At 41.1% G+C, this 13186-nt stretch overlaps 1 protein-coding gene across 3 annotated transcripts in view; it reads right to left on the reverse strand.

Moving 5' to 3' along the window:
- Positions 1 to 6389: 6389 nt before the first annotated feature.
- acss2l (acyl-CoA synthetase short chain family member 2 like) overlaps positions 6390 to 13186 on the reverse strand; it is a 75086-nt gene continuing 68289 nt past the window's right edge. For all 3 annotated transcript variants that reach the window (XM_060823844.1, XM_060823843.1, XM_060823842.1), the window contains 2 exons: positions 9307 to 9381; positions 6390 to 9192 (listed from right to left, as the gene is read on the reverse strand). In XM_060823844.1, coding sequence (XP_060679827.1) covers positions 9065 to 9192; positions 9307 to 9381 — 203 coding nt within the window. In that variant the 3' untranslated portion in view covers positions 6390 to 9064. The remainder of the gene's footprint in view (positions 9193 to 9306; positions 9382 to 13186) is intronic.

Below are 13186 nucleotides of genomic sequence, written 5' to 3' on the forward strand. Positions count from 1 at the left end.
TGCCCCCTTACCAGTTTGCTGATTTTGGACAAAGTGAGGACAGTTAGGGAATATTGCCATAACCCAATAGTTATCAATACTGTTAAAGCATGGAGGACAATTTGGCAGAGGGAAGGTAATATTGGCAAAACATCTTTGTTTATACCTTTAGTGGGTATGCCGAGTTTTCAACCAGGTATGATAGATTCAGGATTTAAACATTGGGCAGCTAGGGTATATCTTGCATGGGTGATTTATTTGAGGGAGATGTAATGATGTGTTTCGATCAGTTAGTACAAAAGTACGAGTTACCTAATAGAGACCTCTTTCGTTTTTTTCAAGTTAGGGATTTTATTCAAAAAAGGACCACACTTTTGACTGATCCCTACAAATCTGACATAGAAAGAGGGCTACTAAGAGCTAAGAATACACTCTCTGTCAGTACTCTATATCACCAATTGGGGGATGCCACCTCAGATGAGTCTGATCGACTCTGCAAGATGTGGGAAAGAGAGCTGGGTGTTGCAGTGTCTTCAGAGGCATGGGAGGATATTTGGGAGAATGCATGGAAGATATGAATTTGCAATAGGACCCATGCTTTACAGTTGAAGATTCTCCACAGGGTCCACTTAGCCCAGACCGTTTGTCAAAATTTAAACCAGGGGTATCTTCAGCGTGTCCCAAGTGCAAGGTCTGTATGGGTACTCTTACCCATTGTCTTTGGTCTTGTGACAGGCTTCAAACATATTGGAGCGCTGTGGTGGGTGCAATGGAGAGGATTTTAGGTGTAGGGGTGGAGAAGGACCCTATTTCGCTCCTTTTGGGCCTAACCATTGTATTTCCTGCAGACTCACATAAGGAAAAACTTTTCAATATTCTTACATTCTGTGCAAGGAAGAATATCTTGCTAGGTTGGATATCAGAAAACCCCCCAGGGCTGTCGGGTTGGCGGAAGATTGTTATGGAGCATATTCCCCTAGATTTTCTCACAAATATGCTACACCACAAAACTGAGAATTTTTACAAGACATGGCAACCCTTTTTGAAATACCTGGACACAGATTTATCTGCCACACTAACAAGTGCTTTTATATAGCCGCAACGATTGTGTTTCATGAGTCCAATATCCAGGGAGGAGGAACTGTGAATGTATGAGTGTTTTGTTTGGCTGGGCTGAGTTATTACTATTTATTTGTTTGTTGTTAGCTATTTATTTAGTTAGTTAAATAGCTAGTTTAGGCTTTTTAAGAATGTTATACTTCTTTATATGTGTTTATACATTCGTATAGGAGGGTGGGCTGGGGAATTTTTTTACTATTTGGGTTTAGTTTTGTACTATTTTTGTACTGTTTTGAATTGCATTGTTTTGTATTTGTTGTAATATTTAAAAATCTATTTTTTCTTAATAAAAATATGCTATAAAAAAATCCAGGTTCAAGTCCTGTCTGCCTTGGAGATGTACAATAATGTCTCTGAATAGGTTGATGAAAATAACTGTATTGGAATGTAAACTGGAAGGAGGACACAGGCAGGCTGGAATATGATATAGACAGGTTTATGTGAGTGGAATTAAAGAGTGTAGTGAGAGAAGTTCAAGATTATTCATTCTAAATAGAAAAGCAGAGTACTGTTTTAAAAGGGTTGAAAATGATGATGTTCAGAGAGACTTGGGTATATGTGAACAAAAAAACACAATAACTAGCCTGCAGACTCATTGGGATGAAGGAAATGGTATGTCAACCTTTATTGCAATAAGATATACAAGTGATACAGACTTTGAGTACCGACTTTGATAACATCTCACCGAGAATGCATGGTGTTGTTTTGGTTTCGGTATTTAGGTTTGATATACTTGTTGGAGGCAGTACACTGAAGGCTCACTGGATTGGTTCCTGGGTCAGAGGGTTGTCCTATGATGAGAGACTGAGTAAATTGGGGTTATATTCTCTGGAATTCCAAAGAATTAGAGATGACCAAATTGAGAGATACAAGAATCGGAAAGGGCTTGACAGGGTATACACTGAGAAACGATTTCTGTCTATCAAAGAAACTAAAACCGAAAAGATTGTCTCAGGTTAAGATGATGATGGTAATTGAGGATTAAGGTGAAGTAAGATTTCCAAACTCAAATGGTTGTGAATCCCTAGAGTTTTCAAACCAGGAAGGTTATGGATCTTTTTAACTCTTTCATGGGATGTGAACTTTGCCAATGTTGCCCATCCTAAATTGCCCTTGAACTGAGTTGCTTGCTTCAGAGGGCAGTTAAGAGTCAGCCACATTGGTCTAGGCCTGGAGTCACATGTAGGCCAGACTATGTGAGGACTGCAGTTTTCCTTCCCAAAAATATATTAATGAGCAAGATGAGTTTTTACAAGTAATAGTCATTATGGCCACTGTAACTAAGAAGCTTCAAATTCCAGATTTTATTCACTGAATTTAAATTGCGCAGGTTAACTTAGTGGGAGTAGGAGACTCCATATTGAATATATTTAAGACTGAGAAGTGGGCGGGCTGGTGGAAAATGCAAAACCGGTTATTTCCATATTAAATGGCAGACCAATCTTAATGCTCTATCCCTGCTCCTTTAACTTGTGCTTTTGTGAATGATGGGAACATATTAAAGATGATACTAAGTTAAAGCAACCTTATACAAATTAATGGACAAACTAAATTAAAAAAAAGTGACAAACTTTCACAAATCCCCTCAAAAGGAGGTATTTACTTGAGTAAATATAAATCAAACTGTTGTTCAGAGATGCAAAGAGAGACTGGGAAAAAGGCATAGCTGCTGAGGCAAAACATACCAGTGAAAAGGGTCTCTCAATGCTGACACAGAAAGGAGTTGGTCAGAGGCCAGACGACCACTTCTCTGAGAGAAAGGGCAGATTCAACACAGGGCGACATGTTTTACACGGAGTGCTGTTGAAATCTCAAATGCAGTGCCTAAAAGCTGACTCAATATTGACTTTCCAAAGTGAAGTGGATGAATTCTTGAAGGTACAAAATATGCAAAACTGTAGGGATGGAGCATAGAGAGTGGGAATAATCAAAAACTCTGCCAAAGCACCACAACAAGCACAATGGGGCCCAGGTTTCCAGTGGACAATGGGAACCCTAGGGTCGGGGTCTTAATGACCTTAGAAATGATCTACAACTCTGATCATGGATAGAAGACTGAGAATGGTGGCGGGATACCAGGCATGTGGAGGTGCCGGACTGGAATGGACAAAGTCAGAAGTCACACAACACCAGGTTATAGTCCAACAGGTTTAATTGGAAGCACACTAGCTTTCGGAGCGACGCTCCTTCATCAGGTGATTGTGGAGGACACAATTCTAAGGCACAGAATTTATAGCAAAAATTTACAGTGTGATGTAACTGAAATTATACATTGAAAAATACCTTGATTGTCTGATAAATCTTTCATCTGTTTGAATACCATGATAGTTTCACTTCTTTCATGTGTAAATCACAAAAGCTTTTTTTAAAAAAAAGTTGCATTCTCAGCTTAGCTGTAACAATGAGTGTTAGCTAGACAATATGTTGAAAGTATTAGCCCCCTGTGTTCTCTGTCTATGACCTGATGTTTAGATTGATTCTAATCTAAAAAGTGAGATAACAGAGTTTTACAAATCACAAGCTTTCAGAGCACTGCTCTGTCGTCAGGCAAAATGGTTTGTCACTTCACCTGTGAAGGAGCAGCGTTCCGAAAGCTTGTGATTTCAAATAAACCTGTCGAACTATAACCTGGTGTCGTGTTGAGGAAGTTAACATGTCACAGAGAGGCCAGTTCCATACTTTGCTTCTCTTTCAGAACTTTTTGGGGACTTAAGGGTTAAACATTCCCTTGCCAAAGGACTTACTGCAGTATCAACTGAAGGGCTGTACTCTTACAATACAGACAGAACACCTCAGTAGGGAGGAGGCCGACTGTATCTTAGAAATAGAGCCTATTGGAGCCACACATGTGGATTCCCTGTAACCCCAGACAGAGGAATTTGCCCTTTCCAGACAAGACTGATAGCCCTGGCCACAACCCTGTTAAAATGCCTCCTGCTCCCATTGTCTGACTTCCCCTCCATATTAGCATAGGTATGTGAATCCTCCATTTACTGAAAGAGAACCCTTCTGCCTTAACCTCTTGCCATCAACACATAATCATGAACAATACGATAATCAGCTTCTGTAATCCATTCACACGTTATCACAGGGCATTGACTTTCATCAAGCTTTGTAAATTCATAATTACCTGCTTTAAACTATGCAATGATAATCGCCCATGTGACTGATATGCCTTTGTCTAATTCCTATAAAACATACTGTCTCTGGGTGTAAGGCAGAGATTCGTGAAGAAGAGTCACTACAAGTAGACACTCGGCTACTTTAGAGATGCTTTGAATCTCTTGCTGGCCGTTTGATAATAAAGCTACTGCTGTTGTACAGAAAACTTGTGTCATCTGGATTTATGGAACAAAATAGACATCAACAGTGTGACTTCTGACTTTGGATACCAGGGAAGTAGAGCTAGTCCTGGCCTGAATTGGCCGCCATTTCTGTGTTTTGTCATCTGTACATGGATCTACATGTTCAAAGTGGCCATTGGAAATGGAGAGCTAGGACCCAAGATAAGATTCTACTGCTGTACAGTGGAGCCTTTTATTGTGCAAATCTGCTGTTTCTTGTATTGAATTGAACAGTCTAGCATTGCCACCCCTGTACCCACCAAACTGGAGCTGATCAGCTTCACAGAACACCTAATGTTTGCCCATCGCTGTGAAAATCTCGAGGTGGTCACAAATTTTTTAAATGCCTCACCGCATCCAATTTAAGATGTGCCAACTTTCCTGCCTGTATCCACGGAAAAGCCAGCAGCCTGCAAACAGGGATAGTAGACTGACCATTCGATCTGGATATCTCTGGTTGGATGAGCACTGTATCTGGGCATCAGAGTCTTGGCCAACATTGCATCTGCACATCACTGGCTGGTACCATGAAAAAGTAAAAGTGAGATGAGGAAAATACCTTTTCATGCAGCAAATAGTTTGGATCTGGAAAGCATTTCGAATGTGGTGGAGCGTCCAGCCAAGGCATTCAAAAGAGGATGAAGGAACAATATGCAGGGTCAACAGGAAGAAGGCAGGAGAAAACGTGGACAGGGTAAAATGCTCCTTTGGAGACGCAGTGCAGATATGATGGGCCAAATGGCTCCTTGGGCACTGTGACAATTCTGTAATTCTATGACAAGCCCCAGGGAGTGGTAAACATAGCTGTAAACAGAGAGAAGTGGGTCGCTGGAGGATATGCCACTGTGCCTGAGGTCTCGTGAAGTTGTTCATTCCTAAAGTTGCCTGAGGTATTTCCACTTCTCTAGGTAATCGCATTGCGACTTGGTGGGAGTGAGGCAAAAAGGGGTTGGATGTGGTGGGGGTGCTGGGTGATAGTGTGTGAGGGTTACACCACAACACTTCAGGACAAACCTGATGGAGCAGTCAGACTTTACATGCCATTTAGCGCGGGCTGCAATTATGGAGTTGGAATGGCTTCATCCTGTCCAATTAGTGCTTTGAAACTCCCTAATGAGGTTAAGAAGCAGAGAAAACCAACTAATACTGTGAGATATGCACACCATTCTCATGAATGGTTTAATATTTTATTCTACTTGACTGATGACTCAATATTTCATAACAAGAAATCAAGAAAAAAAAAGCTCCTATTAATAACTTTTCTTCAGCTTCTTTGTGAATGGCTCCATTACATTTAAATTAGTTTAGTAGCAGACGAGATTGTGCTTATGAGTGCAGAAACAAATCCAGCAATTAAAGCATATTTCACTCAATCCTGAATCAATTTGTGCTGGTTCAGAATCAATGTGTAATGAAGTGGACTCATTGTGTAGCGGGTTAAATATTAACCTGAGAAATCACAGGACTCAGGCAAGCTGGTCGGACAAATGGTTTCAGAGTTGATAACTTAGAGTGTCTGTACGGTGACGTTGAAATGTCCACCAGCTCCCACATCCAGAGAGGAACAATAGCCAAGAATGAGAAACAAAAAATGTTATATTGCACAGGGGGAGTTTAATAAAGTTTCATACCTAATCATAAGCAACTAACTAAAAATAATCACAATGTGGAGTTACTTCTTTAAGCACCCTTATTTATTTAAGTAGACAGTCTTCTCTGAGGACTTACTGAGTAAAGACACCCATCATGGGATTGGTCTGAGTCTTGTAGTCCAGGAATATTTGTGTTATTTTGGCTGACGTGATTGTGGTGGCATTGGTTTCAATGCTAATGAATTATATTGTGTGATATTAGTAACAATTGCATCAAAACAATCACAATATATTTAAACCAAATTAACTTCTTCAATATGAAACACCCCACTCATGAACTTTCAAAGTGTGGGAATACGAGGAGAATGATAGACTTTTATTGATAATCTAGTTTCAAGGATTAAGTATACAATGTTATCAATCACAAGGCAAACGAAGAGAGCTCACTTGTTGGTTTAATTCTGTTGCTTACTATAGCAAAGAACAGGAATAGTGGAAACGATACATTGTAAATTTGAAATTATTTAGAAACAGGAAAATGCAAAATGTCTAAGCTGGTGTTTAACAGACTTCCTAGACGGATCTGTGGTCTCTTTCTTGTTCATAGAAATACACCACTCAGTAAGAATTTAAAGAGCAAGAGATCTTAATAAGAAGACTTTTTGGCATCAAGCTGATGTATAACATATGCTTTCTTTAAAATTAAATAGTGCTGCTCTTTAGGTAGCAGCAAATGCAATGCTTCACATGAAAGCAATTAATGGTGAATAATGTTTATAATCAAGTATGGTTAAGGTACAGCCTGAATAGCTCAGTGGTAAGTTTAGACTCCACAATGCGCCTTATTCTTCATTCATGGAATGAGGGCATTGACATGGTCAGCATTCATTACCCACCCCTAATTGGCTGAGAGAAGGTGGTAGGGAACTGCCTTCTTGAACAGTTGTAGTCCACCTTGGTGTAAATACACTGACAATGCCACTTGGACAGAAATTCCAGGATTTTGACTCAGTGGCAATGAAAGAACAGTGATATAGTTACGAGTCAGGATGATGAGTGACTTGAAAATGATCTTGTAAGTGATGCTGGCCCTGTGGATCTGCAGCCCTTACTATTCTAAAGTGGTAAAGATTGTGATTTTGGAAAGTGCTGTTGAAGCCTTGGCGAGTTGCTGCAGTATATTTTGCAGATGGTGCCCACTGCTGCTACTGTGTGCTGGCAATGAAGGAGCGAAGATTTACTGAGGTGCCAACTTGAAAATCACTGTGGGTCTTAAGGTCAGGTGGAATCATAGTGGAAGGAGGCCACTTGGCTCATTGTGTCTGTATTGGGTTCATACTGAGCTAGCTGACCTCTACCAGGAACAACGGCACTGCATAGCTTAGACTGGGGCAGTGTGGAGAGCATGTGACCAGCAAGAGAGGACAGGATTAGGCTTGATCATGTGACTATCCTTCTCAAGAGGATTTATTACTTAAGCTGAAAAGTGCAGGAAACTGGCAAAATACAAATGTTCAGAATCAAATTTGTATTCACAATTAGTATTTCATTTAGACATATGAGATTTTAATTTGAAAAAAGACTTGAGAAATTGTGCCTTTTTTAACAGAAGAGAGAAAATTATGGGATGTGTTGAAAGGTGTAATTAATCTTTGAAGGGATGGAACAGAATAGGTGCAAGTGATTCTAGAATGAGGAGACACAAGGTGTAAGGATTATGAAGAGCATGAGGAAGCTTTTACACAGAGAGCTATGGGACTGCAGAATGGTTTACTGGAGTCAATGATTGATTTAGATCCCATGAAAATATTACTAAAGGAAGGGGGGTTCGTTAGCTTAGTTGGTTGAATGGTTGGTTTGTGATACTATGTGACATCAACAGCCTGGGTTCAATTCCCACACTAGCTGAGGTTACCATGAAGGGCTCTCCTTCTCAACCTCTCCCCTTGCCTGAGGCATGGTGACCAAGAGGTTAATAGACCAAAATATACAACCTCGCACTAAACCACACGACCCTGAATATTTCTTCATTCATTCAGGGCAATTCAGAAGCAATCTCATTACTGGAGTCTCAAGCCATACGTAGGCCAGACCAGGCAAGGAAGACAGTTTCCCCTCCCCAAAAGACATTAGTGAGCCAGATAGGATTATCGACAATTGATACGTGATCATCATTAGACTTTTAATTCCAGATATTTGTTGAATTCAAAATCCCCATCTGATGTTGCAAGATTCAAAACTGGGTCCCCAGAATGTTATCTGGGTCTCTGGATTAACAGTCCACTGGGCCATTGACTTCCATTAGACTCCCATTTCATTAGCAATTGAAAAGAGAAACATAGAGCAAACGTGATCTGCATAAATCCTGCAGTGGCAAAGCAGTCGAAAAGAGGGGAAAACCATAAAAGACTCAAACAGACGGAAGATGAGTGCAAATTCTCTCAAGGACAAGATGAGAAGCACACCTTCCCAAGCAATGCTCTTCTAAGTGGCCTCAATTTAAATATGATAATCAGTGAGAAACTGAAGGGTCATTAAAACAATGGAGTCACTGCAAAATACAGAATGGAAACTGCTCCCCAATATCACTCTGTGATGCTGAGAAACTGCAGTTCCATGAGTCTTTTTAATCTGGAAAGGAAAGCACTGAGAGATTAATTTAGGAAAATTACTATGCTTGATCAAACCACTGAAAAAGTCAATGCAGAATACAGGTTTGAATTACGTCAATAAAAAACAGGGACATAATTTTAACTCTGAGAAAGGTAATGTGAGGATTGATAACAGGGTCTCCTTCATACAAAGATCAATATGTGCAATAGACTTCCAACTCCATCAGAGATGGATTAAAACCATGGAATTATTTTGGATGCGATTAGATGTTGTGAAAGGTTTGTACAAAGACATTGCTTAAAGAGACAGGTTACTAAGTATTTGATTTTTGTTTTCATTAAAAAGCTAGAATATCTTTGCAATTACTGGCCCACTGAGTGTTGGAATTGATCAGAAATGTCCCTTCATTATCATATTTTAAGCAGCTGCTTGACACCGTTGGCTGAACAGGACTTCCACCACGCTTGGGTCTATGAGAGTGGAAGTATCCCCCAAGTCTTTCTCATTGCAAGCAATACGCCTCAGGATGCGCCTCATTATTTTACCTTTGGGGAAGAAAGAAATATTTGGTGAAAAATGTTGTCAGCTGGGTCGTTTTTACAAATGGTCTGAGCTTTGCACACTACAGTCCCAATTCTTCAGAGTGACACATGGTTTACCTGAACGGGTCTTTGGGAGCCCAGGCGCATTTTGTATGAAGTCAGGCGTTGCTATCGGTCCAATCTTTTGCCGTACTGCAAATATTAAAAAGGAGAAATTGAGTGATTTCAGTTGGTTTAACAGTTTTATTTTTTGAGTGATTTTGTTTTGTTGTTTGTCCAGATGGAAAACACCTGGTTGGAATTGATCAGAAATGACCTTCATTATCATATTTTAAGCAGCTGCTTGACACCATTGGCAGAAAAAGTCTTCCACCATGTCTAGGGTCTATGAGAATGGAATAGGGTCAACTTAGAAAATAGGAGCAGGAGTAGACCATCCAGCCCTTCAAACCTGCTCTTCCATTTGATATGATCATGGCTGACACAGTAACTTGTTCCCACTTTCTCCCCATAATCTTTGATCCCTTTAGCAATAAGAATTACATCGACCTCCTTCCTGAAAACATTCAGCATTTTGGCCTCAAATGCTTTCAGTGGGAAGGAATTCCACAGACTCACCATTCTCTGGCTGAAGACGTTTCTCCTCATCTCAATGCTAAATGACCCACTCTGCATTCTTAGACTGTGATCCCTGGTTCTAGACTCCCCAGTCAGTGGGAACATTCTTCCTGAATTTACCTCGTCCAGTCATACAGTCATTAAGTCATAGGCCATGCCAACCAGATATCCTAACCTAGTCAAGTCCCATTTGCCAGCACTTAGCCCATATCCCTCTAAATCCTTCCTATTCATATCCCCATCCAGATGCCATTTCAATGCTGCCATTGTACCAGCCTCCACCACTTCCTCTGGCAGTTCATTCCATAAACCTCTTTTTTTAAAAAGTTGCCCCTTAGGTCCATTTTATATCTTTCCCTAAACCTATGCCCTCTAGCTCTGGACTCCCCCAGCCCAGGGAAAAGACTTTGTCTATTTATCCTGTTAGAATTTTATAGGTTTCCTCAAGATTCTTCCTCATTCTTCTGAACTCCAGTGAATATAGTCCTAACCAATCTCTTCATACGCTGGACCATCCTTCCGTGTTTAAACGAGTTCAGGCACCATAAGCTCCCACAGCAGATGCAAAACGGGTTTGTTACAGCGAGGAAGTCATAATGGTTCCAGCCAGTGTAGTCAGTGTGATGTATCCTGGCTCACAAAAGCACTCTGTGCCATGATGGATATGAGTCACAAAGTGGGTGACTGTCGGTTCAGGATTCAGGCCCAACTACAGGGATAAGAGCATGAGATGAAGGTTGATCCTGCAGCGGGACTGCGGGAGGGTCAAGGATGCTATCTCTAGGACGAGACATTAAAACCCCCAAGGCACTGTTGGCCTCCCAGATAGATATAAAAAATCTTCCAACTAATATCATTAAAAACAGATAATTGTCTCATTACTGTTTGTAGGACTTTGCTGTATGCAGATTGGCTGTTGTGCTTTCTACATTACAATGTTTAGATTTTAAAAGTACTTCATTAACTATATTGAGGAGATGGTGGTAACATCTCTAGACTGGTAGTCCAGAGGCAAGGTACTGCTCTGGGGATATGAACTCCAACCTTATGACAGCCACTGGTAGAAATCATCATTTGGTCTGGCCTACATGTGATCCCAACCCACAGCAGTGTCGCTGGTTCTTAACTGTCCCCTGAAACACTCAAGCAGCCACTCAGTTCAAGGGTAATTAGGGATGGGCAGCAATTGCTGGCCTTACCAGTGACACCCTCATCATACAAAATCATTTTGAAAAGCTTTTTGGAATATCCAGAGTTAACAGAAGGAGCAATTTAAATAGGGGAGTAGGATGTAGGAGCTGGTCATTTTGACTCTCTGAGCTTCATTGTTCAATAAAGTCATGATTGATCTGGTCTCACGTCATCTTTCTAACCTGGTCTCTCGACAAAGAAAATTTGATCTAAGGCAGCCTTGAATAAGTTCTGTGACTCAGCCTCTATTGCTTTCAGGGAAGAGAATTCCACAGACAACAAGGAAAAAGAAATGATACTGACCCTTCTGAGGATTGAACTCAGGACCTTCAGTTTATGAGGCTGACACACTACCTGCAGCAGTAAGGAAGCACAGTCTTTGGATCCATGACCTTCTATTTTTCTTTACGAGGCCGATTTAAAGTAGCAAACCTTTCAAACCTGACCGACTTGGCAGATGAAGTAAAGAATTATCCATTCTTTAGAGTTATCCATTCCAGCGACCCTGATCGCTGCCGCAAATGTTGTCAGTAATTTGCAGACTGGAATTTTACAACAGTAAATAAGAAATTGAATCACTAAAAATATCGGAAATTAATGGCACGTTCTGCCGGAATTTGGAAAAGATCAGCACAGCCCCCCTGTAATCTCTCTTTCAACTCATGACTGACTGCTATATATTTCATGATTCTTTATGAATTTTAATTTCCGCTCACATAAATTTTCTCTGTTTTTCTCTCCCATCCATCAGCACTTCCTCCCCAGTGGCTGATGCATGACAGTCTTGTTGCAATTCTGCTGTAATTTATCCTCATTCCTTCCTTTTATGTCTACCCCTCTCTGGCTGGTGTTGACAGCTGTTCTTTGATTTGTAGGTGGTATTAGCCAGCATGAAGTGGCTGGTTCACAGAATGAATGTGCTGCGCTCAGCACTCTAGGTAAAAGCAAACGGTTAGAGGTGCTGGCACTTTGACTGGGGGAAAGAAATATCTGAGAATGTACAGTCAGAGGAAGGAGTAGACGTAAAACTAAAAGGCCTCCTCCATGGCCCAGCAATCCCTCAGATAATGGTGCAGCTGCAACAGGCCTCCAATTCTCCAAGGACCGCAGAAGGCAAATACTACCAGTACCATTCGGTGTACAGTGCAAGCCTGTGGCTGAAGGCCAGGTACAAACATAGGTCAATTGCAATGCCACTACAGTACTGAAGTCAATTCCCAGGTTAAGAAATGTTGAATGTCTGACTGCAAATCAACACGAGCCAGCACCTGTAGGTGAGGAGAGAGAAGGAAAGGGGAAAAATGAAAAATAGAAAGAGAGTTTCCATTGAACTGCAATGAATACAATTCATTGTGAAATGCTTTTGAGCTGTTGCAGTTTGATGAACCATTCTATAAATGCAAGCTTCAGACTTGACATAGTTTTAGCATTCTCCTTGATTCAAGTTTGCCCCCATTTCAAGTTCTCACTCTTCACAATGCACAGCTACATCCAAGAGACTGACCAGCAACTTATTGGTAGACATTTTGTACCAACAGGTATTTTGTCAGTTGTCAGTGCAATTCTCCAGAGATTTCCTTTTGATTAGATTAGATTCCTTACAGCGCAAAAACAGGCCCTTCACCCAACCAGTCCATACCGACCCTCTGAAGAGTAACCCATGCAGACCCATTTCCCTCTGACTAATGCACCTAATACTATGGGCAATTTAGCATGGCCAATTCATCTAACCTGCACATCTTTGGACTGTGGGAGGAAACTGGAGCACCCAGAGGAAACCCACGCAGACAACGGGAGAATGTGCAAACACCACACAGACAGTCGCCCGAGGCTGGAATGGAACCTGGAACCTTGGTGCTGTGAGGCAGCAGTGCTAACCACTGAGCCACCGTGAACACTTTGTTCACACACTCTCCAATCAATATCTTCCTTATGTTGGGACTGATTTTCATTTATAACTCACCCTGGGAGGCCGGGTGAAGCCATCTTGTTCATTATTCCCCTTGGCACCAGGAAAGTAATTTAGAAACACTCATGTGTAATGTTTCCTTAGCAGGTACCTAATGCAGCTGTATACCCAGCTGGGTACCAATTAGGGAGGGTACAGTGCCCACACTCTTCCAAAGGAGACTGAAAGTTATATAGAGTCCTACAACTGGCAAAGGACCCATCATTTTACAATAACTGG

Source organism: Hemiscyllium ocellatum, chromosome 4 (genome assembly GCF_020745735.1).
Source record: "Hemiscyllium ocellatum isolate sHemOce1 chromosome 4, sHemOce1.pat.X.cur, whole genome shotgun sequence".
NCBI classification, from domain to species: domain Eukaryota; kingdom Metazoa; phylum Chordata; class Chondrichthyes; order Orectolobiformes; family Hemiscylliidae; genus Hemiscyllium; species Hemiscyllium ocellatum.